Here is a 27148-nt window from a genome sequence, read left to right on the forward strand (position 1 = left end):
TTAATAAATGTGCTTTAATAAAATTTTTGTGATTTTTTTTCACTAAATAATTACTAAAATATGCAATAACTGTACTATAACATGTTGTAGTGTCATCAAATACTGAAAAGTGATTGGGTGAATGAGCTGATATGTAAAGCGCTTTGAGCCTGCTTCAGTGTGGTGATAAAGCGCTATATAAATCAAGTCCACCATTACCATTTTATCTTTTTCCGGTGTTGCAACGAGTCGTCCTCCGCGCTTGGAAACTTGTATCGGCCTCTAGGCGGAGCCGACTGTGGCTGGAATGCCAGGGACCGTCTGCAACACCGGAAAAAGATACAAAAAAAAAAAAAAACAATAACTTCACACAGGAGAGTGGCAGTGTCATCACACTCACAGCACACATAGAATAACTCCTCCTAATTATACTACAACATTTTGTTAAAAAAAAAAAAAAAGTGTATTCATGTAATTTTGGTGATTTTTTTTTTTTTAATCATTAAATAAGTACTAAAATATGCAATAACTGTACTATAACAGGTTGTAGTGTCATCAAACTCACAACACACAGATGAACTCTTCTTGATCATACTACAACACTTAGTTTCAATAAATGTGCTTTCATGTAATTTTCATGATTTTAATCTTTACAATAAGTACTAAAATATGCAATAACTATAGGACACCACAGGAAAGAGGAAGAGAGCATGCACAGGCAAGGTTGTTAAAAATTACATCTCAATCACACTCATAGCAACAGAAGATATTTGTTTGTTTTATATTTCATGTCACTGATAAATTATTTGTCAATTATACTAAAATGTTTTTTTTCGGTTTTTAACATTAGATGAATGCTGAAATCATGGGACATGAACCATGTGCTTCACCGACTGTCTCATGTCTCATCGTTACATCATAATTTAAACAAACTCATTAAACCAATATAACAAAATGTGTGTAATTAATTTCACTAAGCACTGCCAGTCAGTTATCACAATGTAACCTTTTTAAATCATAAGAGTCCATAAGCAACGTCACCTCGTCGTTACAGTATTACAACTTGCTTTCATACAATTTCAGGATTTTCTTTATAATTATCAATAAAGTCACTATTATAGGCTGCAGTGTCACAAAAACTTTATCACATGTACCCCACATCATGTTGTTTACACTACAACACTAGATGTGGGAATTTATGCTTGAGGATTTTTTTTTTTTTTAATCGATACCAAAAACAACATAATTTCTCTCTTATCCATTGTTTAGTAGCAGTACTTCATTTGGACAGTAGGCCTGTCTTTTAAGCAATACTAATATGAGCCTCATGGCCACTGCCTTGCAACCAATCGGATAAAGGATGCATGTGATTAAGCACTAGCCAATCACGAGCATCCATCAATTAAGGTCAGTGCAGCAATACTTTTTAGTACTTTCCCCTTGGATTCTTTTGAAATATGCACAGGATTTCACTGGTAAGAACAATTATTTTCCTTTTCCTTGTCATTTGAATAATTGTTATCAATATGCTATGCTTGAATGCATGATAAGTATTCAGTTTGTGTTGTCAGTTTGTGCCCAATTGATTTTGTAGCCATATTTTGAATTGTTTTTCACATTACAAATTATTTTTATCTACTTAAAACAAAATAGCTTTGATCAGGTTATATTTTAATATATCTAATAACTGTTGGTGAAAACTGTAGTTTTTCTTTTTTTTTGGTATCATTTTTAATCTCTGTCTTTAAGACAGAATTTACACGTCAATGAACGGTTTCAGCTTTGCATTTTCCTTTAATTGGAGACAATGGGGAGAGTAAAAAAAAGGAAAGATTTATGGGCAAATGCTGGTGGAATAGCAGCCCTGGCCAAATTAATGAAGAGCAAAAACATTGCTAGCCAAAAGACAGATTATTCTTGCGAAATCTGGTCAGAAATGTCTTTATCACTCTTTGGTAAAGATGATCCAAAGAAACGTCATTGGCTCTGGGTTGTATGGACCAAAAATCGGAGAGGAGTCAGGGATTTGATAAGCCCACAACTGGAAGGACATGAAGACATAGACGAAGGAGAAGAAGAAATCATAAAAGGAGACTTAGAAAACACTAAAGAAAATGAACAAGAGAAGTCAGATCAGGGAAATAATCAAGCAGAAGACAATGTCACAGATGAAGACAGAAAAAACACTGAAGAAGACGACAAACAAAAGTTCATGTCTGTACAAACTGAAGCCCAATTTCAACAAAACATAGACCAATGGAGAAAGCTGGCAGTGGTATCCAAAAACTTTACCATTACAATAAAACAAGACAAATGGCAGAAAATTCTTGCTCTTCAAGGATCAATGAAACTGAGAAGACCTTGGACCAATACTTTACAACAGTTTTCGGGAAAAAAAATTGTTGCTGTACTCTTGCTTTCAAGACTCAGCACATCAAACCAATGCACAGCCGAAAAATCTAAAGCCCATATTTGAATATTAGTGCAGTTTGCACCTGCAGTGCCAAAAGAAAGTCCTTTGGAAACACCAGAATCAAAATATCTGTGCAAAAAAAGGAGAAATACTGTAAAACACAAAAAAGTGAGAGGCAACACTGTAGCCAGGCTCACCAAAAGCCACAGCTCTGTTGAACCCTCTATTCCTGTCAACCTAAGCAGTGACGACTTCATCAACTTCTTTACTGATAAAATTGTAACAATTAAAAACAAAGCTAATGTCCCCCCTGCAGGAGTGCTCAATAATTTAATAAACAAAGCAGCTCCTGAAATATTCCCAACATGTAGCTTTTATTTACATCATTTCACTCCAATTGGTCTATCTGAACTGACCTCAATAGTTAGTGCTTCTAAACCAACAACCTGTCTTTTAGATCCAATCCCAACTCCACTATTTAAAGATGTTTTTCACTAATTAGCACTAATATGGTGAACTGGATTAACACATCTCTAGTGCCACAGGATTTTAAAACCGCTGTAATCGAACCTCTCCTTAAGAAAACAACCCTTGATCCAAGTGACGTGTCCAATTACAGACCAATATCCAATTTCCCTTTTATTTCCAAAATTCTTGAAAAAGTCAACTATGTGATCACCTACATAAAAACAATTTTTTTGAGAGCTTTCAGTCTGGCTTTAGAGCCCATCACAGCACAGAGACTGCCTTAGTTAAAGTAACCAATGATCTCCTCTTAGCCTCAGACAGAGGGTTGGTCTCAGTTCTGATGCTCTTAGATCTCAGTGCAGCCTTTGATGCAGTGGATCATCATCTACTGCTGCAGAGACTGGAAAGTGTTTTTGGGATTAAAGAAACAGCACTGGGTTGGTTTAAATCCTACCTATCAGACAGAGCTCACTTTGTTCATGTTAATAATCTCTCCTCAGCGCACGCCAGAATTAATCATGGAGTTCCACAAGGTTCAGTTCTGGGACCAATACTCCTTACATTATACATGCTTCCAGTAGGAAACATTATCAGAGAACATAATATAAATTTCCATTGCTATGCAGATGATACACAGCTTTATCTCTCAATGAATTCTGATGAAACTCTTCAGTTATTAAAACTCCAGGCCTGTCTTAAAGACGAGCCACAACTTTCTCCTTCTTAACCAGGATAAAACCGAAGTGATTTTATTTAGTCCAAAACACCTTAGAGAGAAATTATTAGAGCAAATATTGTCTCTGGATGGCATTACTATGTCACCCAGCACCACAGTAAAAAACTTAGGCATTATCTTTGATACTGACTTATCCTTTAATTCTCATATTAAACAAATCACAAGGACAGCCTTCTTCCACCTCCGTAATATCTCTAAAATCAGGAATATCTTGGCCCAGAGTGATGCTGAAAAATTAATCCATGCATTTGTTACATCTAGACCAGATTATTGTAACTCTCTACTGTCAGGATGTCCTAATAACTCACTAAAAAGTCTCTAGTTAATTCAGAATGCTGCAGCTAGAATACTAACAGGTACTAACAGGAGAGAGCATATTTCTCCAGTATTGGCTTCTCTTCATTGGCTTCCTGTAAAATCTAGAATAGCGTTTAAAATCCTCCTGTTAACATACAAAGATCTACATGATCAAGCTCCTGTGTATCTTAAAGACCTGTTAGTGCCCTATCGTCTGAGCAGAACACTCCACTCTCAGTCTGCTGGTCTTCTGGAAGTTCCTAAAGTGTCTAGAAGTATAAAAGGAGGCAGATCATTCAGCTACCAGGCTCCTCGCCTTTGGAACCAGCTCCCAGTCGGGAGGCAGCATTTTCATTTTGTCGTTAATGAAGTTATGACATAAAACGTTTATATATATATATATATATATATATATACCCCTTTGAAGAGCAACAACAGTAGACCGTAAGAAGGACAGGGTCCATCGATTTTTAACCATGTGTAATTGTAGCTGCCGTCAGAGATTCTCTCATAAAATGCAATTCATAGTTATCATATTCAGTTAAAAGATAATAATACATTTCATATTTACACATTCATATTTCAGATAGATATTCAATAATAATAAAAAAAAAAAACAAGTAATAACTCAGCTAATTCATGTGGATGTAATTTATTTATTTGGTTAAAGTTACAGAGAGAGACAGAAGGGGAGAACTTATTTTTTGTTCAGCTTTATTGCGAATAAGTAGCTGTAGCACTCAGATCAGCACAAGGTGATGGAGAGCCTACCTGAAGTGTCTAAGAGAAGCTGATAAAAGGACATTTAAAGTTGTCATTTAAGAAGACTTCAGCTTTATTCCCCCTGTGTTAATGCAGCTAATGAGGTAATTTATTTGTGAAACGTGTAGTGTGAGTGTCTTTTTGTGAGTTAAAGTTTTGTATTTCACTTTCATAGTTTTGATGGCATGGATCTTGACATGTAAAAGACATGTTAATAAATGGCTGTTTAATACCCAAGAACAAAGTTGAACCTTGATTGAACCCAAAGGGAGTAACAGTCATTTTTATTCAGACTGTATTAAAGTCACCCACCGCTGCGGTAGAGTTTAGATTCTTGTCTTGGGGTTCATTTTTTAACTTTTTTTTCATCTCTATTACATTAATATTTTTTTTAATAAACACAAAAACACTTCTATATTGTTGTGATATCATTTCTAAAGTGAGTTCTGCTAGTAGTGGGACGGGATATTGCCGGCATTGTTTCAGTCAGGTCTGCGCTCCACACACGGGCCACCTGGTCTGGTCTACTTACTGTAACAAACTGGTATCTATGTTCTGGTTATGCTCCACTTGTGTGTATTCAGTGGTTAACTGATGCTGAGATTCCCCATGGCCGAGAAGGCATCATGGTTACATGCAGCTTTCTCTGCCATTGTGTGTCTTTGTTTAAATGTGTTGATTGGCTGGGAGGCTGGGGAAAGGGCGAGCGTAAGCGGGGAAAAGAATCAACAATTCTGTTCCCACGGTAGTGTGAGTGTATGACGATGTAAGATGGTTCTTTGTGTGTTTGATTGTTTATTTTTGGCGTGTTACTACGACCTCCATTAAAGCCTGTAAAACTGTGATAACGGCTCGAATCATGTCATTACAATACCTTTTGGGCTGCGGTGAGTGTGTGCGCGCCCCACCTCGCTGCGTGGGGGTAATCTACAGGCTGCAATACGTTCAATAAAATCATTTACGTCGGGTTTGCTTCGGGGGCGGGTCGGGTTGGATTATTTGGGCCCGATCTCACCTCTACAGAGCGGGGAGTAAACAGAAGTAATGGCTCTTTAATCGCAGGTTTACGCAGTTGATGTAGCGCTCTTCTTCTCTACTATAAGTCCGCCAAAAAACCTCAGTGGTTGAGACTATCGCCCCCTACGGTCACAGATTTTTTCACAACACCGTCACTCTCACATGCCGTGTGTGTGTGTCACTACCTGATGGGTAGTGGGTAGTGGCCAAGGCAACTACTTCAGGGCGTGACGACCCTGCCTGACACGAGTCCCGGGCTCAGCTGGCTCCGACTGACAGTAACTGGTATGGGCCCCTGTCCTTGGTAACGGATATCTTTCCGCCGCCTTGCGGTCAGGTTCTTTAACCAAAGGCTAAGGGAAGGTGTAACCTTGACAGAAAACCTGCGCAGTCTCACACATACCTACTCCGACGTGAGAGCTTTGCTAGTATATCACTCACCAAGGATAATCATCGTGGAGCCGTGTTGTGGACCCATGCGCTCACAAAAAAAGTTTGTCTGAAGTAGCAGATAGTTTGTGATATGGTGCCGCTGCGCACACTGTTGGAGACGGAGGAGGAAGTGAACTCCGTGACCTGTGATTTAAAGGAAGTTTGGGATCTTGGTTAATTTTAAATAACCATGATAAAATATCTTAAAAAACGTTTAGCAGTACAAATACGTTTTTAATATTGACCTTTTTTAAACCCAAACAAACTGCGACACAGTGACGTCATGACCCGGAACCGAAAGTAGCGTGCTCAATACCGAGAGGGAGCTGTAATCTTGAAATTTAAATGAACATGTTGCAAAATTTGGTGTTTTGCAACACCAAATTACTCCATCGAACAGGGGGAGATATTCGCTCCACACACACACACACACAGAACATTCTTGCTTTTATAGGTAGAATAGTAGATTCCCGCAGCTGACATTGAACTTCGCATATGAGCTCAGATTTGTGCCCCGAGAAACTGAATTTGAATAGTTGGTATTGAATTTGAAAGTAACAACATGAAATTTAAATTACTGTTTTAGGAACTTGAAACTGTATTTTTTTCTGTTGAAAAAAATTCATCTTAGTACATTCCAAAACTTAAATTTAACTCAAATTCAGATTTACTGCACAAAATTCTATATCACTACACTGAGACACACTTCTGGTCCGTGAGGATGAGCAATCAATCACTGATTCGTCATTTTTAGTTTTCTGTCTATTTTATTCTGTTTTCAGTCGAGAAGCAACAGTCACAAAGAAAGCAAGCAAATACATTTCTTTTATAAATAACTTTTCATACATAATAAAAGGAAACAAAACAACACCACCAGATTAAAAAAGACTGTGCATGATGGAGGGAAAATACTTTTTTCTTCATAGAACAAATTTAAAACTTCTTTTACAAAGTGCTTCACACTACTATTAAGTGATAAAATAGCAGTATAAAAGTTCCAAAAAATTGTACTGAAAAAATCAAACATTAATGAAATATGAAAAGATACATTTGGGCCCTCTGCCCTGGAATGTGCACCATTTGTCATAAATATAATGGTAGGACATATTTGCTAAAAAATGACTTCATGTTTTGTTCAGTAACGTTATTTTTTTATCAAATTTTTAAAGTTCAACTTATTCATCCACTAAAATCTGCAACAAGTAGTAATCTGTTTGACAGATGCAGTGCTGACTCAGTTTGTGTCAAAAGGGCTTAGAGTTTGGTCATTTTTCACTTTTGGAGACACCTGTTATAAATCCCCATGTTTAATAAAATAAACATTTAAATTTTTTTTGTTAACAGAATTAATTATTAATATTTTTTTTACTTGTCTTGTGCTGGCCTACTTCTGTGTCAATTTTCATGATTATACGATGAATTAATTTTTTTGGCAATTCCAATTTCGTAATGCATTTTTGGCGTTCTTGGGGGCACTGGCGCATCACATTTTTGCATTTTTAATGAAAAAGTGAAAAGTACTGTAGGTGAGTTGGTTCCGACACCGGGAAAGAAATAAATAAATAATAATAATCCAACCCAATAACAATGTTTTCCCCTTTTTGAGTACCATGAACTATACATTTTCGGACAACGCAGGGGCATGACTATGACATGACAAGGGTCCCTGGTCACTGACGGGCACGTGACGTTTGCATAGGCTCCGCCCCTTCCCTCGAGAGCAAGAGGCCCTTCGCCAGCTCGTGGAGCTCATGCCTAATAAGAACTTCTACAAGAACAATGTATTTGGCAATTTTCAACTGAAAAAAAAGCAGAGCAAAAGAGCAGAGATAGAATTTCAGCTCTTTGAGCCGACACAGAAAGTAGCCTAAAGGGATTCTAACCAGCACCTGTAAAGTGAGACAAAGCTGTTCTGAGCTTGACTATTGTACTATTGCTTGAATATTGTAGAAACAGAACAAAGTAGAACCCTGTCCTCTGTTACCCTTGTTCTGAGTCAACTTTTCAGGTTCTGGTTCTGGTTTCTAACGTTGGCTCGGTCGCTCACTACATCCCACAGCCGACGCTCCAGGGCTCCTCCCACACTACGGTGAGCCGTCTTTGCTGGGGGCCCTTCGTCTCCCTGGGACTCTTCATCCTCCATGTTCAGTGACATTACATGATGCTGCCTGCGGCGGGAGCTGCCTGATCGCACCATGTTGTTGATGTCTTGCAAATCCTGTTATAATGTGAGGAAGAACAGCTTTCAAAGATTGGAAATGAAGAAGCTTTAAAGTGCACTAGAAATAGAAGCACAGACCTTTGGTGAGCTTTTGTTGAAGTAATAGGTGAGTCTGCCTGGACGCTGCGTGCTGCTCTCTGCATTGAGCGGTGAAGTGAACAAAGCATATTTGTTACAAATTCGCTGTTGGCCACGAGTTGCTCTCCACACTTTGGGGCCCACAGACAGAGGCGGAGTTTCTCCCTGAATGAGACACAGAAGGAGGGGAAAAGCGATTTTGTAATAACAGTTATATTATCATCAGCATGCAGGGTTCTTACTAGGAATTTTTCACAGCATAGGGGCGTTCTGTGTAGCGCAAGCGAGTGCCATTGGCGTGGAAAATTTTGAAATGTACAACTCTCTGAGGGCCAAATTTGGTGAAGTAAAGCTAAAGTTGGGGTTTTTTTTAAATATTTTTTTAATCTTTGTTCCAGCCTTACTTTAAAAGCTAAAAGTTATTGTTGAACAGGTGAAGGTAATGATGAATGTAGTTATAGAGTTACTCATGCTTGGTGTAGGTCCTCCACTAATAAATACTCACACACAATGTAGAGACAAGAAATAGCATTTTATTCAAAAGACTGACAAATTTAAATGAGGTATGATGGGACATGCAGTGGACACACACACACACACCGTGAGCAAGCGGAGGACGTGCGCGCACGCACACGCGCGGAGGAAGCACAGAGCAGAGCTTTATTCGGGCCAAAAAAAGAAAACACGGCCTCAGCCCGAGAGAACACAACCCGAACAAGTCCGACCCAAATGAAGCCGATGTCTCTTTAAGCCCAAACACGTTTCAACCAGATTCACATCAGTGCATGCATGTAGAATTATCCGTTGCGAGTTATAAACATGACGAGCAGCTTCATGTGAAGTTACGCATTACGTCTGGTTGAGGCACTGTTTATATTGAATGGTGATTATGGTTACCAAGTGAAGAATGCAGACAGGCAGCATCAGGGGCAGCAAAGAGGTGGCAGGGCTCCTCTGGGTCCTCAGGTAAAATCACCTGTATTAAATAGACGATGTGGCTGATGTATGTGTTTCTGAGTTATTCAGATTAAAAAGAGAGTTAAAACAACCCATGCACGCCTGGAAGTCCCGTTTGTGTCCAAGTGTGCAACAATTATTACGATGGTACCCATTAAAAGAGGAAAAAGAACAGTAAATCCCGGAACGCAGGGACCGACATCATTCCGTAGGGGAGCAAAATTACAACGTTGGGGGGCCCCATGCTCAACAGCGCTGGCGAGAACCCTGGTATGCTACTCTCTCATCCTGCATGAACAAAGGGAAACTTACACCAGAGGTGGGGTCAAACTGCACAACATAAGACTCCATGTTGGTTGTGTAGACCCGGTTGTAGAAAAGGATGAGATTGCCTCTCTCCTCCTGACTACGTTTTGGATAATGTGCTGATGGGGTGTTGGGGGTTGGAAGTCCAGGACTTAGATCTTCATTATCTGAAATCAACACAGTGACAAAGTCAATGTCTAAAATATGCTTCAGCATGTGTGTGTTTATCACAGTAAAAGGAGAGTAAATCATTAAAAGTTGCTTCCTTCTCCTCCTCATCTCTTCTAACCAAAGAAAAAGTCAATTTAAGATGCTAGTCCATTGTTTTGTCCAACCTTTGCATCATATTGGGTCAGAAACACGTCAGATCATCCCATAAAGGCGACATGAGGCGGTATAATGGCTACTAAAATTTAACTGATTGTGATCGCTCGCACTGCGACGCAGGGATGTAAACTCTGAACTATCAGCTGAGTCAGCTGTTTCAAACACATCACCTGTCAGAGCTGTTTCAAATTAAGTGTGTTGCTGACTAAGGGATCTATTCTCCCATCTGGAATTAAGCGCTTTTTTGCGTGCCTGCACTTATGCACCTCTCTCCTACGCGTATTCTCCGGTCCAGGCTGCTGACATGCCCACCGCGCGTAAGGAGCGAAAAAGCACGTATGAGTGAATGAAGGCAGGTTGAAGGAAAGGAGGCAGTATGGCAAGCCCTTTTAACATTTAATAAGTCTGGCGGACATGTAGCAATTTAGTTTTCACTAGTGGAAATTGCATTTGAACATGTTCAAATGTAATTTTGACATGTTGAAATGTTAATTCAAGATATCTGTAAAGCCATTTTCACATGTAACAAATATATTTCAACATGTCAAAATGTCATTTCGACATGTAGAAACTGAATTACAGATATCTGCAATTACATTTTTACATGTAACAATTATATTACAGATATCTGCAATTGAATTACAACATGTGGAAATGCAGTTTCGGATATGTGGGCGGGTCAATGACGTCATTTCGGATATGTACTCAAAATTACCATATTAATTTCGGATATGTGGGCGGGAATGGCCGTCGTGTACCATTCCATTGGCCGACTGTGACGGTCGCAGATGACGGTGCCAGTGGCTCGCACCGTATGTGTTTTGAAGTGGAAGACGTAGAATATGGCGGAGCAAGTGATCCTTAAAATTCAAAGAAAATGTTTTGCAATGAACGAGCTGTCATTCGATGTCGGGCACGTCGGAACAAGCGTCTGGTAGGAACAAGGATGTCACTGTTACTCTGCAACAGCTCCTGTCTGGCTCGATTCGCCACATTAAAAATTCGATCAAACGCAGAAACTGCGGTCTCAGTGTTTCCCTCTCGATCCATTTTCAAACGTCTCTCAGCAGATTACGCGCGCTCCGTACGTGCGCGTCACGGTTGTGGAGTTGCCCAATGAGAAGTCCTGAGAAGTCAGAGGCTGCCAATTACCATATTAATTTCGGATATGTGGGCGGGATAATGACGTCATTTCGGATATGTAGTCCGAATTACCATATTAATTGTAGATATCTATTTGAACATGTTGTAATTCAATTGCAGATATCTGCAATTCAATTGTTACATGTAAAAATGTAATTGCAGATATCAAGAATTCAATTTCGAAATGTTGTAATTCAATTGCAGATATCTGTAATACAATTGTTACGTGTAACAATTGAATTACAGATATCTGCAATGTGAGGACAATTGCAGATATCTGCAATTCAATTGTTACATGTAACAATTGAATTGTAGATATCATGAATTAGAATTGCCACATGTCAAAATTTAATTGCAGATATCTGCAATTACATTTTTACATGTAACAATTGAATTGCAGATATCTGCAATTCAATTTGAATGGAAGTCAATGGCACATTTTTACATGTAACAATTGAGTTGTAGATATCATGAATTAGAATTGCCACATGTCAAAATTGAATTGCAGATATCTGCAATTACATTTTTACATGTAACAATTGAATTGCAGATATCTGCAATTGAATTTCAGATATCTTATTAAATGTTAAAAGGGCTTGCCATAGGCGGTGATGTCATTTTTTTTGGGCTGTCTAGAATCACGGAATTTGGAGTTTTCCCAACGCTTGTAAATGTCATTGAAATCCGGGAAAATGATAAAGGACACTTTTAATTTGAAATGCCTTCATTGATAAACAATATAACAGGTTGATTTCATCAGATTATTGCAGTGTGACTGAGGATCGGCCGCATTCTGTCCGAGTCCCAGTTAAAATCTCTCTCATCGTCATCATCATCATCGCTGTAAAGCGTGACCGAATTAGATGGAGATATGAGGAAATAACCCGGCAGCAGAGCGTCCTGCTTTAATACAGAGGGATGTTTGCAGTGAAACACAACTATTGGCTTCCATAATACACAGTTTTAAATCTAAATTGTTTAAAGCGACCTGAGCTGAGCCTCATTAAAATATGTCCATCCTCATCTGCATATGACAGCTTGTTTCACTCTGTAGTGGATCAAACTGTGACTTTACGTTGGACATAGTATGAAAATTGCTATTTACTGTGACCAACATGGACAGAAGTCTGCGTCTATGGAATCAGAACAGTATCATAATGACTGAACTCTTGCAGGGTTTTTCACAAATGCACATACTTTGTTTCACAGTTGTATTTCAGATTCACAAATGCACACGATCTGTTTCACAAATATTATTTTGAGGCACACTTGTAACATAAATCCACAGATAATGCAAATTGCTGAATGTGCATTTACAAACCGCTTCTGTGCTGTGAAACTTCTGTGTATTTGTGAGAGAAATCTCTGCTGTGAATTTTGAGACTGCCCTGACGTCGCGGGTCAACAAACGTCACCATTGGCTGATAAAACTGATTGACAGATTCATCAGCCAATTGTGGAGCTACTGATATGTGAAAAGTGTGGAGAAAATGTAAGAAGCCATAGATTGGCTGAAAGCAAACACATCTGATTGGCTGATGAATCTGTTGTTTATTTTGGGTGAACATGAACTGAATGTATGGTGTTTCTGCCTGATGAAGGTTTTTAGTTCCATTCTGACGTTTGTTAATGACGCTCTGAACTTCGTTCAGCAGAGTGCCAAATTTCTATTGAGCCTTGCAGGCATACCTGTCAATTATCCCGTTTTGACCGGGAAACTCCCGTATTTTACCCCTCTTTCCCGCCACCTTCCCGTATTAGTATTTTCCCATAAATATCCCGTATTTTAATGTAACAATAATTAAAAGATGCCTTATTAAACTGAACGCAGTCACTAGCCTCACGAGAACTGCCACCTGAAATGGCCTGAGTGACAGTTCTCGCGAGATTAGTGTCCACAGCGGCAACAAACTCAGAAACAACTCAGAAGAGAGATGATGAATCAAGACGTTCCGGTGAAAAAAACAAAGAACTCGTGTAAATACGTTGTGAAATGTGACCGAGAGTTTACCTTCCTAAAGAGCAGCAGGATGGGACACAGTTGCACGTTCTGTATGATAGTAAATGAGATTTTAACGTCTACCACAGCGGAAGGAACGACGTAAGTCACCATGAAAAATCAGCCAATCACAAGCGCCACAAATATACACTGCTTTAAAAAGTGTTAAATGATGTAAAGTCTGCAACAAATGTGTCTAATAAGTCAATAGTGAATACCAGAGAACCACATGAGAGAACATGAGAAATTTTAATTTAGGCTGTATTATAATTTAGGAATTAGGGCTGCACGATATATCAAGATTAAAGATGTATCGAGTTTTCTATTTTGGCGATATAGAAAACTATAATATTGCATATATACGTATATGCAAGCTATATTATAGCTTATTTTGTATCAAAATACTTGTTTTAGTCTTTTACTTCTCAGAACAACATGTAAAGCACAGTTAAATGGATTAATGAGTGACCTTTCCCATAACAAGCCACACTACAGAACTCACTCACACATGCTGTCCCTTACAGGAGAAAAAGCCAAAAGTGGCACATATTAAATAAGCCTGAGTAGCATTTTGCCTGGTTCTAACAGATTTATTCCTGTTAAAAGGGAGTTTTTTTTCTCCCCACTGTAGCTGATGCATATTCATGTTGATTTGTTGTTTTTTTTTCTTAAGAATTTTATATTTTGATAGCGCACAAAGATGACAATTGTTAAATAAATGAAGTTGAAATAAATTGTTTTGTTTTTCTTACCGTTTGCACTCAAAAAACTCCCCATCACTCCATCAGAAATGAGCACATTCTCGAGGACCTGGAGATACAAATAGTCAATTTATGAACACTGAAACCCACCACAAATCAAAACAATATAAAAGGAAATGAAATTCTAGCCAACTGATGTCACAGCAGCTCTGTCCAACTTTTATTATTTACAACTTGAACTGGAAACAACTTTTTATTGATTGGCTCCTTAGAATTCAGTCTTGAGACTTTTCTTTCTTTGTGAAATAGATATTAGGATAACTGCACTTGTCTTATAAAAATATGGGGATGTTCTACCTGCAACTTACCAATCAGCTGAACAAACATCATTTATTATTTAATAATAAAAATCACAATAATAAAAAATAGAAACAAATTAATCAAAGTAATCTCACAGTTTCGCTCGTATGTTCCAGGGACTTGTAGCGGTCCATGATGTGTTCAAAGAGGATCTCATTTCCAGTGATCTGTAAAAATAACGTCAATAAGGAGTAGGCCAACTGGATAAATTTAATTATCTTTAAAACCTTTAACAAGCTCTCTTTATAATTTGATAATGTTAACTAAAACAACTACATTGCACTCTTTGATTCATCAATTTTTCATCCGATAACTTGATTAGCAAAAATAAACGTGATTGAACAAATAACATTTTAAATGATCACCGTCTGTGTATAAAATACATATAAAATAATGTTGACAGCAGTGTGTGTGTTGTAGCATGTAGCCCACCTTAGCCATTCTGCAAATAGCACACAAGAGCAGCTGGTCCAGGTGACGATCAACCATCAGAAACGTGCATTTGACCAGAGAATGCTCAAAGCATGTCCAGATCTTTAACTGTAGCTCATCCTGGATGTTCAGAGCAGCACTGAGCTCTCTGAGACGTTTGTCCATTAGCATGTACACCTGAGGGCCACACAACACCTGGCTGTATTTCATGCACATAGAACTGAACATGAATAGTTTTAGGGAACATTGACTGACCTTTCGGGAGAAAAGTTGCAGTGACTTGGTTTTCTGTTGTTGTCCAGATGACAAGAGGGAGAAAATGTTGGAACCTTGCAAAACAATGCATTCCTCAGTTACCGTCACAGTGGCTTAAACTACCAATGACAATGTGAGAACATTCATATTTAGATTTCTCCAAATTTGTGAAAAACATAAAACTAAGAAATCACATTTACATAAGTATTCACAGCCTTTGCTTGATACTTTGTTGTAGACTAAAAAAATATCCCGATAATTCCTGGTATTCATCACGATAACAATAAACATCTCGATAAATAAAAAAAATTACAAACAAATAAAACAATTCCCAACTAAGTGTAAACAGGTTCCTTACAAACACAAATAAATCTGAATACATCAACACATTAAAAAAGGTGACAATAGCTGCTGACTCAAAGAGCTCATGAGCTGGTATTTTATGGAATATATCAGTGCATGTGGATTATTATTAGTGTTATTGTATGTAATTCATTTATTTCCTCACTTAAAATGAAATTATTTTCTAAAAAAAAAAAAAAAAGTACATGAAAAGCACAAATAACTTAGTTTTTCATTTATCTGATAATGACTTACATAAAGTTATGGTTGATAAATAACTCTCTGATTTCCTATAATTAAACCAGATCAAGCTGATGATTTAGTTAGGGATGTAACGATTCACTCAACTCCCGATACGATTCAATTTACGATACTGGGTTCATGATACGATTCTCTCACGATTTTTTCATTTACAAAATGGGACTGTAGACAAATTTTTTTTTTTGGGAAAAAAACTAGAAAATACTGTATTATTTTCCTTTTATTTTTCATTGTTAAAAGAATTCCTTGATAAACTATTCAAAACAATGCAATTTAACTAAAAATAAATCTTGAATTAAATAAATAAAGGAATAATACAAATGAAAATGAAGCCTATTAATTTAAATTCTGGTTCTATAATAAACAATGCAAAACTGCATAATAGTTATTTTTCTTTTAAAAGTGCAACTGAAAATGTATTTTGTGGCTTAACAATTGGACTTTAAAAAAAAAAAAACGTCATTGCACTGATTTACGTCATATTTGTTTGGACCAGCAGAGGCGCTGGTAACCCAGTGGTCGGTTGGCATGCAGATATCTTGCAGTGAAGAAGAGATGCTATGCTAGCAGACAGAGCTAATAGAAAAACGTGACTTTTACAGATATTCAAGTAATATTACAGATATTCTTTCGGTGCTAAAGGGGTAATGAATCATTTATTAACATATTTAAGAGTAGAAGGCGGCCAGAAAGAAAGTATTAGCAGACTCCGCCCGCTGCCAACACTTCCGGATGGCGCCCTCTGCTGGTTAAAAAAAGTACTGCGATTCAATTGTCAGAAAATCGATATCAACCGTGATACCTATGAATCGATTTTTAACTGCCTTACGATTAATCGTTACATCCCTAGATTTAGTCATTCAGTATATTTAGGTGTAATAATCTCAATAGTTACATTAGTCCAATGGGACCAGCTTTGTCTGTGAACATGTGAAATATAATTAAAAAATAGTGAATAACAGGGCTCGAGACTGCGACCAAAATGGTCGCATATGCGAGTATGTTTTCAGTGTGTGCGAGTTAAAATTTGAACTGGTCGCATCCGTGCAAGTTCGTATAGGGAGACGTTTTTTTATACGAAGCGGCTGAACGCTATGTCACGTCCCACAGAGTGCACTTCTCTCTCTCTCCGCGCTGCGGGATTACCGTAAAACCGTAAAAGGCACTGCAAATTGGCTGGCGGCTAGGTTGACAAGGATTGGGTGAGGAGGTGGTCTCACACAACTTTGCTGCGGGTAATGCAACAGTGAATAAGCCGAGTATAAGCACCAATGAGCTCTTTTGGAGTGTGCGCTGTCCGCTATGAACGGAGACAGACATAACGAGTCCTTCACTTCGTTCACATTGAGAGAAGCAGTAAAAAGGAAAAACGTGCTGAGATCAGCGATAGAGCGTACACGCTCATCAGAATCATCATGGAGGGACCAGAACTGATGGACTATGATGCCAGGCCAGATGTTCAACTGTGGTTCTCCCAGGGCAGGGGTCTGCAACCTGCGGCTCTGGGGCCTAATGTGGCCCTTTGACTCTTTTGCAATGGCTCCCTGTAGCTTTAAAAAAAAACTATTGAAATAAAGTTATTTTTTACAGAGGTTATTAATGATTAATGACAAATAAAATCAAGATATAACAATTTGTTAACCTAAAATAAATCACGTTGTACAATGACTGAGTTTTAAATCCCTGGTAAAATAACTAAACCAACAAAAACACTATTCTGGAAGAAAATAGAGATTTTAATAGTGTGAGAACAGATTAATTTAACCACCAATGTGCAGATTAAATATACATGCTTTATGTGTGGCAAGAAATGAGAAATTAGCATGTGTTGATCACATGATCATGTGTTATCAAATTCAAGTTACTTTTTGTAGCCTTTCAAATACATTAACTAAATAAATATTCTTTATATAACATTGTGTTCATGTAAAATGAGATGCATAAGAATTTGAAGATGCAAAATAGTGTTTTATTTCTTGATGTCAATTTGTTTTATTTTAAACTATTTTTAAGTTTCCATTTACATGATCAGTATAAATCAAATCAAATTAAATCAAACATTATTCTATGTAATTTTAACTGTATATAATGTAATTCACTGTATTGTCTTCATTGAGAAGGTTTTTTTTTTGGCTCCAGGAGGACGTTAATCCAGGTGAGATGAGGTTAAATGGTTCCTTTTAGAGTAAAGGTTGCAGACCCCTGACCAGGGGAAGAGGGTTAGGAGACCCCACTGTAAGCGCTGGACCCTCTGAATTTAATTCCATGGGGTAAAACAATGCAGATGCTAAGTTGGTTATGCTACTGTTAAGTTAATTCAAGTACAGCCTTTCTGCAAAATAATAAAAACAGAATACATGTAACCTGTTGTTATGATTTGCTGTTATTTAAAAAAAAATTGTTAAGTCTTCTTTTAAAATTATATAAAATAAATTAGCTGTTATTTCAGCCACTGCTTGTTGCAGAAAAACTTTATATTGACACTAAAACATTAAATTATTTCACACGTGTGACATGTTTAGATTTTATCCTTCCATGCAAGTGTTAAATCTGACCATAAACAAATCGGTGGCTTTCTGTAGCTTTATGACAATAAGACGTGTTCTTTTAACCTTTTTACTTAGTCTATTCCTTATATGGAGTGGCTAGCGTTAGCTCTTAGCCCAGTCTGTGTGTCAGTGAGTTAGCTTTAGTTGAGTTTCCAGTTCATAATCGTTGCTGCGGATTCATCTCTGTCCCCGTGTTTGTGGAACTTTGGGTGGATCTGACGGAGGAACTTGGACTGGTTCACTTTGCTGGATGGTTGTCTGGTTTTAACCAAATAGTGGTCCGTGTTGTATCGCAGCACGGCAGCTTCAGGTAGCCGTGATGATCACCACCGTCGTGTGTGTGAGGGGCGGGAGCGTTGGTGGTTCACACTGTGGAGGCTTCGCTGCGGAGCTGCCGTGAACAGCGCTTTGCTCCAGAGAATAATAAGTTGTTGACAACAAACCTATGGGCAATTTTGGCCTCTGGAACAAAGTGTTTATGGACATTCTTGGCTAAATTGAGGGACAAATGGCCCGTGGCCCTTGCTAATTTCCGACATGGGCATTTATTGTTTCTATCGTGGGATTACATTTTCTTACCGGTGAGAATGTTTTTGACGATATATCGTGAACGACAATATATCGCACATTCTTACTTTGTTGATCCACCTTTGGCAGCAATAACAGCCTCCAGTCTTTTTGAATATGATGCCACAAGCTTAGCACACCAATCTTTAGGCAGTTGGCCCATTCTTCTTTCGAACTTTGACTGGGCCACTCGAGAACATTCACAAAGTGGTTCTGAAGCCCCTCCTTTGAGATCTTGGCTGTGTGTTTTGGGTCATTGTCCTGCTGAAAAATGAACCATCGCCCCAGTCTGTCATGAGCATTCTGGAGCAGGTTTTCATCCAGGATGTCTCTGTACTGTGGTCCATTCATCTTTCCCTCTATCCTCACTAGTCTGCCAGTTCCTGCTGCTGAAAACCATCCCCATAACATTATGCTGCCACCACCATGCTTCACTGTAGGGATGGTATTGGTCTGGTGATGAGCGGTGCCTGGTTACCTCCAAATACTGTATGACGCCTGACATTCACACCAAAGAGTTCAATCTTTGTCTCATCAAACCATGGTCTGGGAGTCCTTTAGGTGCCTTTTAGCAAACTCCAGATGGGCTGCCATGTGCTAACTCCAACCTCAGCTTCTTGCCCAAGGTCTTGGAGAAGGTAGTTGCCAGCCAGCTCCAGAACCACCTCAAGTACAACAACTTGTTTGAGAAGTTCCAGTCAGGGTTTCGCTCTGCCCACAGCACAAAGACAGCTTTGCTCAGGGTGACGAATGACCTGCTAATGGAAGCTGATACGGGATCACCATATCTGCTCTAAGGCTGGGCAATATATCGAGTTTTTAAATAAATATCAGTATATTTATTTAGGAGATATCGTAGGACTATACTGTAACTCAGGTGGTAGTGGGTCGTCTTCTGATCGAGAGGTTGGGGGTTCGATCCCAGTACCTGACTATGTGTCGAAGTGTCCTTGGGCAAGACACTGAACCCTAAGTTGCTCCCAGTGGTTGACTAGTGCCTTGCATGGCAGTCCTGTCCCACTGGTGTGTGAATGTGAGAGTGATTGGGTGAATGAGCTGATATGTAAAGCGCTTTGGGACTGCTTCAGTGTGGAGATAAAGCGCTATATAAATCAAGTCCATTTACCATTTTTACCATTTAATATCAATAACAATTCACGTAACATTAAAAGTTTCTCCCGTAGAGCCGCCAGTTTGCCTTTCTTACTGTCTGTCCCTCTCAACCCCGTCCAGCCTCCCTCTTGCTCTGTCCCTCCGATCGCAGCCGAAACAAACTACGCTGAAAGCTTCAATGACTCGTGCTGTGCCTTATGAAAGTGGGGTGAGATTACCAAGGCAGTAGAATACCATATTGCTAAGGACATGGTCCCCATGATGAGAAAGTCTGTGACAGGCGTAATGCTCAGTAAAACACTGTGTGTGCTGTAGAGATGCGGAGGTGTCCGCGGGTTGATAACTTTACAAACAGGACTCAAAACAACTTGTTACCATCACACTGCACGATTTGTTTTATACATTTTGATTTTGTTCTCTACACCTCTGTTAATAAAAGTCCCTGTGTGACATTTGGAATGTGGCTTTACCTTCTTTTAAGGGTTTGCCTCCGAAAAAAAATAACAGGTAATCTATGCATCTATACCAGCCGCCACTGGTCCTGGTGGTTCATAACTTCCTCCATTTTCAAATGATGGAGGCCACACTGTTCTCATTGGGACCTTCAAAGCAGCAGGAATGTTTCTGTATCCATCCCCAGATTTGAGCCTCAAACCAATCCCTGTCTCTGAGGTCTACAGACAATTCCTTTGACTTCATTCTCAGTGTTTGCACCTTATATAGACAGGTGTGTGCCTTTCCAAATCATGTCCAATCAAGTGAACTTACCACAGGTGAAATGTAGAAACCTCTCAAGGATGATCAACAGAAACAGGATGCACCTGAGCTCAATTTTGAGTTTCATGTTAAAGGCTGTGAATACTTTAAATGTGATTTCTAAGTTTTCTGTTTTTCATAAATTTGCAAAAATCTAAAAAACAAAAAAACTTTTGCACATTGTCATTATGGGGTCATTTTGAATTTTGAGAAAATAAATTACTTTAATATGATTTGGAATAAGGCTGTAACGTAACAAACTGTGGAAAAAGTGAAGTGCTGTCAATACTTTCTCAATGCACTGTAGTTTTTTTAACCAAACACATCTTCTCGGGTTGCATCCAGGGTTGTGCTGTACGTATACATTATGCTCTTACTCAATACTGAATTGTTAGACATTTCATGAGTATTTACAGTGATTTATAGTTTAGATACAGCAGCTGTAGTTTCAGTAGTGATGTAGTTTATCTTACCTGCTGCAGGTGCATTAGGAGCTGCTTGTAAGTCTGTCTGTGTTGGGTCTTCAGCCTTTGCAGCAGGCATCACCTTAGACAATGACGAAAACACAAGTCTTTCACTGTAAACTGACATGAGTTACCATTTTATTGGTTATGATGCCAATGATTACTATATCCATGTTAAAGGTGCAGTCCGCAACTCTCAGATCCTCCTCTCCCCCTCCCTCCCCGCTGCTCTCTTGCCCTGCCTCCAAACTTTCCAAAGTTCCTCCCTCAGAGGAGCTAACAAGCTAACGTTAGTCGACTTTTTGTCATATTTGCTAAAGCTGTCACTATGTAAGTACAGCTTTACATGAAACTAGTAGTTTGTGTAAAAAAACAGCCTCATTGAGTCCCCCCTGCTGCTCCTGCAGCTTTTGGCAGATTGCCAGAATGCACCGTGACTGAGCAAAAAGAACCAATCAGAGCCAGGATTGTGTTTGATGGGCTGTCTGACAGCTGTTGCTCACAGTCCCCACCCTTTTCCCGGGGGTGTCTTTTTTTACAGTGTATGGTCTGGAGGAGTAGAAGATGGAATTGCTGACATTTTTGCTTGAAAGGTAATTACTGCTGCTTGATTTACATTATGTTTGATTTGTAATTGTTACACTAGAACTCTGTGGTGCATGTGGTGTTTGTGTGCGCAGCAGCCTCCGTGTGGGCAGTTGTAAGTGACACTGTGTTGTTGCTGCTGCTAGGTTGGTGTACTGTGTGCACATAGAGAGAGAGAAGCGCTGCAGTAATATGCTTTTAACAGAGCATGTTATATTACTGTGATTGCTGTCGGACTGACGTTAGCTTGTTAGCTCCTCTGAGGGAGGGACTTTGGAATGTTTGGAGGCAGGGCAAGAGAGCAGCGGGGACAGAGGGAGAGAGGGAGCTGAAAGTCGCGGACTGCACCTTTAAAAAAACAGTAATGTAATGCAGTGTTTTTCAACCTTGGGGTCGTGACCCCATGTGAGGTCCCTTGAAATGTCTAATAATTGATAATAAATGTCTAATAATTGATAATAAATGTCTAATAATTGATAATAAATGTCTAATAATTGATAATAAATGTCTAATAATTGATAATAAAAAAATACTGAATAAAAATCTATTTTTAAAATGTTTCAGTTATTATTATTTTTCAAATTATGACAACACACTTAAACAACTGTATTCTATACTTTCACTTTTTCAAATATAAATCTAGTTAAAAATAAAATGCAGAATAAAAATATCTGAGCTGGTGCATCTTATCACTTTTTGCACAAATCCTGGCAACAACAATCATCATCAAAAGCTAATTCTAGAAAAAAGAAAAAAAAAAGTCTCTGGAGACTCTGAAAATGTGTAATATCAAAATAGGGTCACGAGTCACGACCCAAAAAAGTTGGGAACCACTGATGTAATGTCACAAACAATGTAGCCCTACAGTAAATCCTTTCTCTGAATTTTACCTATCCTGTTGAGGAATCATATATAATAATAAAAAAAGAACAATAATCTGTAACCAGGGGCAGTCTTATATCGGCTAATGTGTAATTAGTGGCAATGTATGGAGGCTCCTGACTGCTGGTCCATTTATATTCTAGTTTCCAATTTTAATTTTTTATTCTCGTACCCCCCCTGGGGGTACCTGTAACTCATTTTGGAAACCTAGGATTTAGTTTATTAAAACTAGACTATACCTGAAATAGTCCTGATGAGTAAGTTCTGACCAAAACTAAGTTTTATTTTAGTAAAAGACTGAAACTGATTCAAAATATGCTTTTAAGATGAACACTGCCAAAGAGTAGGAGTGGTTAATCATCCACATATACAGATTGGATTGATTCTAATTATTGAAGTCTCGATTCAATAGCAAACCCATTTTTAATTATTAATGATTATCGATTTGATTTTTGATTATTATTTTTTTTTTTTTTTATTAATCTTCTATTTAACAACAGTAAGCTGGTGAATTATTTTACTTGTCTATTAAGCAAAGCACCTTTAATATTGTATGGTGTGATTAAAACATGCAAATTAGCAGGAATCATCTTGGTTTTTATTACAATTCGAAAAATTTGGAAATTGAAGAATCAATTCATAATAATCAATAATAAAATCACGATCAATCGATTATCGATTTTTTCACCTCCCCCTCTATGGAGAACCCTAAACAGAAGAGGAACCAACCAATGCTTATCCCTTAAACTTGTTCACACTAGCTAGTTGCGACTGACCTCCATGCAGGTGGGCAGTCCACCTCCATTCGCTCGGATTTCCTCCCATAGCGGAGAGTCACTGGTCCAGACCAAAATCTCTAAACAATTGACTTCCACTTGGGAGAGGTGTTCTTTCACCACGGGACGAGAAAAGCTGACCTCCGAACGTAGAACTGGTTCAATCACCTGGAAAATCCCACAATAACTATGTCTTAGGGTAAAGTTTACATGCGATGTCAAAGCGCTGACACTCACCCTCCAGAAGTGATAAGGAACCAATTTAAAGATCTGAAGCAGCAGAGGGAAGTCACATGGGAGGTCGTTTAAAACCGTAGTAATTTCCAAACAACAGGCCACTAACAAGCATTGGAAGAGATCATGCTCCATCAAACCCTGTAAAAACACACCCACATCCCAACAACCAAGATTAAAAATAATATTAAAAAAGGCTGAAAAGTCCATTCATCGTCGTGTTATGGGTTGACTAGTTATCATGTTATCCTGTGACTAAAAATGAATGTGGACCTTAATCTGAAGTGTTTTTTTTCAATTAGTTTCCCTAGTGACGCATCGCAGTAGAAGGTGTGTTCACATCGAATGCGACTTCAGCTACTACAGACCACCTAAATCCCCTGTAGCTGTTTCCAATACATTTTTCCGCAAAATAAAAAGCAATATTTCAAAATTTTCAACAAAGTATAATTGCATTTTGAAATTGTTTCCATTAAAGATTATTTCGTAACTTTTGTGAAATATCATCCAACAAGCTGCAAAAAGAACACTGTAATCCTTTGTTGTTTCATGACTAATGTGGCAGTAATCATTTTTAAGTCTATTGCTAAGAAATGTCTCCTCTTCCGTTTACACGTATCACACCATGTTTTCTCTGAAAGTAATGGTCATGTGACCAGGTACGACCCATCTTGTGATGGATAATTGCATGGATAACTGTAATTGATGGATAACTGTAATTGATGGATAACTGTTTCCATAGCGCTTTTGCGACACATTTCAATATCAAAATGTCAGAAAAACCTCTTTGTGAAAGCGTACATTTTTCTTTTGTGATATTTCAGTGTTTTTCCAAAATTCATGATTCCATCACCAGTTTTTATTGTTCTATTTGGATTTTACTCATTTCCAAGAGTAATGGAAACGCAGCTTGTGTTAAGCTGCTTGAACACAGTCATACTTTTTCCTCACTTCATCGCTTCACCTCCTCCGCCAATTTTAAAGCCGTTTTCAGCTCAATTTTCATTTTCACATTTTCACATGGATGATCCTACCACTATTGCGGCACTGTACTTGTTGTACACAATCCAAAAAAGCCAGAAGGCTATAGACACCATCGTATCTGGGTTCATGAGATCCTCATGAAGAACTCAGAGCTCTGTAATCTTTACCACCTCCTCCATGTTTCCACGTTTCTTTAGTGGCGTGATGACCAGGGAAGTGACCTAGGGAGGAGCTCATGCCGATTGGATGTCGCGACACAGCGTCGCTTTAAAGGGTAAAAATGTAGTGATAAACCGATACATCGGCCAATTTTTGCGAGTTTTATGTGTTGCTGCGTTCGCCGATCCGCATTATTTACAGAGAGCAGAAATATTTTTTTACTTGCTCTTGTTCTACATCACCTGTTTTTAATATTTGTTAAATATTTTTTTACTTGTTGTCGTTCTACCTCACCTTTTTAATCGGCTCCAAATATCGGCTCAAGAAAATCGGCAGTCCGTATCGGTCATCAGCTGATGGAAAAAAAATCTGTATCGGCATCGCTTCGAATAAATTCAAAGCGGTCGATCCCTATAAAAATGTTAAACTTTGAGCGACTTCCATGGACTCAGATTGTGCGATTGAGTCGCTTGAATTGAGTGAGTTGCATTGATTGAAGGGAAGCTGCTTGATGATACGCTGAAGTCCCTTCCGGTGTGAACGCACCATTGCACCTCTAGTGTAGTCACATGGCTACGTGGGGATTTAATGCGAAACATGACAGTGATTGGACAGTTGGAGGTAATTAAAGGATCCATAGGACTCGTTTTCATGATATTTTTCTCCTTAAACAGCTGGCTGAGGGTCTAGCAGTGTGAGTAACGAACATGTGACGCTCTCGCAACGTAATCTTGTGGGATTTCAACATAACTCTCCCGTTTTTGTAAATCAAATGAAGCATAGAAAACGTACCGTATTTTTCGGACTATAAGGCGAACTTAAAATCCTTTAATTTTCTCAAAAATCGACAGTGCGCCTTATAATCAGTTGCGCCTTATGTATGAAATTAACTACTGTGCTTCAACATACTGAACTGAAAAAGTGAGTGTATTGCTCTGTATTTTATGTGTTAAACCTGAACAATGTTGAGAGTTATTGTTAATGAGTTGAATAAAGTTTGACTTATCTGACTATTTTATTTTGCTTAATGCGTCTTAATAATAATATTATTAATAATAACAAACCGGTGCGCCTTATGTATTAAAATAGACCCAGTCAGGTCCATTCATTGATAGTGCGCCTTATAATCCGGTGCACCTTATAGCCTGAAAAATACGGTAATATGAATAACTGTAGTTGACTCTATTACCCTATTGAGTATATTTGGTCAAATGTCAGGATGTTTAATAAACAGTAAAGTCATCTAAATGAGGAAAGACAATGAAACAGAGGTGAAAAAAAAAAAAGTATAAATTGACGCAGAAAAATGATACCATGAAACAGAATTCGTAAAATTAGTAGGAGCCCCTACACTACAGATTCTTATTAAAATAACATACATGTAATAGATTAAGAGAGTAAGCAGATAAACACAGGGGGAAGATGCAAACTCCAGATAGGTCCCAGGGTTCCAACCCAGGACCTTCTTACTGTAGGCTGAGGTTCCCAAACTGGGGGGGGGCTCAAATTTATAACAGGGGGAGGGGAGGCGGAGAGGGTTTCGAACGGTCTTAGTGAAAATGACATGTATTTCTTTGCAGTCAAAGAGCTGTATTATTACCGTTCTAAAATATGTGTGCGTACATTTTATGTGAGCTTTACAAGTTTTGAATTAGAAAAGTCACAATTTTTATTTTTCAGAAAAAACACTCACTGAGAGGTCTTTGATCCCCAGCCTTCTCTTCTCCTGACGGACGATATTTTCCAAGATGGTGTAATACCACCTCTGCGACTCATTGGAACATTGTTCTGCCTTAGCTGTAATAAATAAAAGCACATGCCTTAGCAATGACTCATTAATAACAACACAAATCATTAGGAGGCTTCATGCTCTGAAGTCAATATATTATGACACGGGGATAGAATTAACCATAAAAACAGAGATCAATGTTCTTTGATGATGCACCTTTGGTGTCCGTAGGTACATCTTTGTAGTGTTGCAGGAAGATGTTCTGCATTTGTTCCAGTCTTTTTGTGATGGCCTCACTCGGGTCTCTGGAACAGCTCCTAATCCAAATATGACCAATCAATCAATGGGACTGATAATTACCTTCACAGGTGTGCTAAAGTGCCACTTGAGGTACTAATTCATGCTTACCTAAACTCTGCCATTAGGACATTACTAGGACCAAACTTCTGCATCCCCAAATTTTCCAGAAGTGCTGTTGTCATGGTGACCAACCCACAGAGGCAAGATTCAAAGCAGAAGTTGATGCACAAGTCCTGAACTGTGGACACAAAAAGGAAACTGAGGAATGTGTGTTGTTCTTTGGTATTGGTTTGTTCTTTGGTCAGATTCAAGATATATTGAGTTTTCTATTTTGGCGATATGGAAAATGACAATATCGCCTACATCAATATATATTAGTGCTGGGCAAGTTAACGCGTCATTATTGTGTTAACACACAATTAATTAACGTGCATTAATGCGGTTTTTAATTATTATCTTATTTTGAAAGTCAGTTGCTCATTGGGTCAGATGTTGTTATGTTACATGATGAAGAGTTCACATCGTACTGAGAGTGTATATGCGCATATATGCACATGCACGTAC

At 38.4% G+C, this 27148-nt stretch overlaps 2 protein-coding genes across 3 annotated transcripts in view; both read right to left on the reverse strand.

The window, feature by feature from the left end:
* LOC114461213 (retinoblastoma-like protein 2) overlaps positions 1–27148 on the reverse strand; it is a 71149-nt gene that overhangs the window by 32976 nt on the left and 11025 nt on the right. The window contains exons 2-6 of one of the 2 annotated variants that reach the window (XM_028443121.1): positions 26693–26822; positions 26501–26601; positions 26249–26352; positions 23416–23553; positions 23179–23346 (exon numbers count right to left, since the gene is read on the reverse strand). In XM_028443121.1, the coding sequence (XP_028298922.1) occupies positions 23179–23346; positions 23416–23553; positions 26249–26352; positions 26501–26601; positions 26693–26766 (585 nt within the window). In that variant the 5' untranslated portion in view covers positions 26767–26822. Of the gene's footprint in view, positions 1–198; positions 269–23178; positions 23347–23415; positions 23554–26248; positions 26353–26500; positions 26602–26692; positions 26823–27148 lie in introns of those variants that run through there. The other variant, XM_028443122.1, reaches the window with a different exon arrangement.
* Positions 7000–14910, reverse strand: LOC114461214 (retinoblastoma-like protein 1). Its single transcript, XM_028443123.1, has 6 exons — positions 14629–14910; positions 14292–14363; positions 13888–13945; positions 9673–9833; positions 8404–8568; positions 7000–8322 (listed from the first exon to the last, which is right to left on the reverse strand). The coding sequence occupies exons 1-6, from the start codon at positions 14854–14856 to the stop codon at positions 8101–8103; spliced, it is 906 nt and encodes a 301-aa protein (XP_028298924.1). The 5' UTR covers positions 14857–14910; the 3' UTR covers positions 7000–8100.

The sequence above is a fragment of the Gouania willdenowi genome, chromosome 3, assembly GCF_900634775.1.
Source record: "Gouania willdenowi chromosome 3, fGouWil2.1, whole genome shotgun sequence".
Taxonomy (NCBI): Eukaryota; Metazoa; Chordata; class Actinopteri; order Blenniiformes; family Gobiesocidae; genus Gouania; species Gouania willdenowi.

Excerpts from the sequence above, each read along its gene's own strand:
- LOC114461214 (XM_028443123.1), bottom strand. The coding sequence starts at position 14,856 with ATGTTCAGTTCTATGTGCATGAAATACAGCCAGGTGTTGTGTGGCCCT. Across the intron at positions 8,569-9,672 it reads AGTTTGACCCCACCTCTGGT|GGAGAAACTCCGCCTCTGTC; the intron begins GTAAGTTTCCCT and ends TGTCTCATTCAG. Across the intron at positions 8,323-8,403 it reads TCAACAAAAGCTCACCAAAG|GATTTGCAAGACATCAACAA; the intron begins GTCTGTGCTTCT and ends ACATTATAACAG.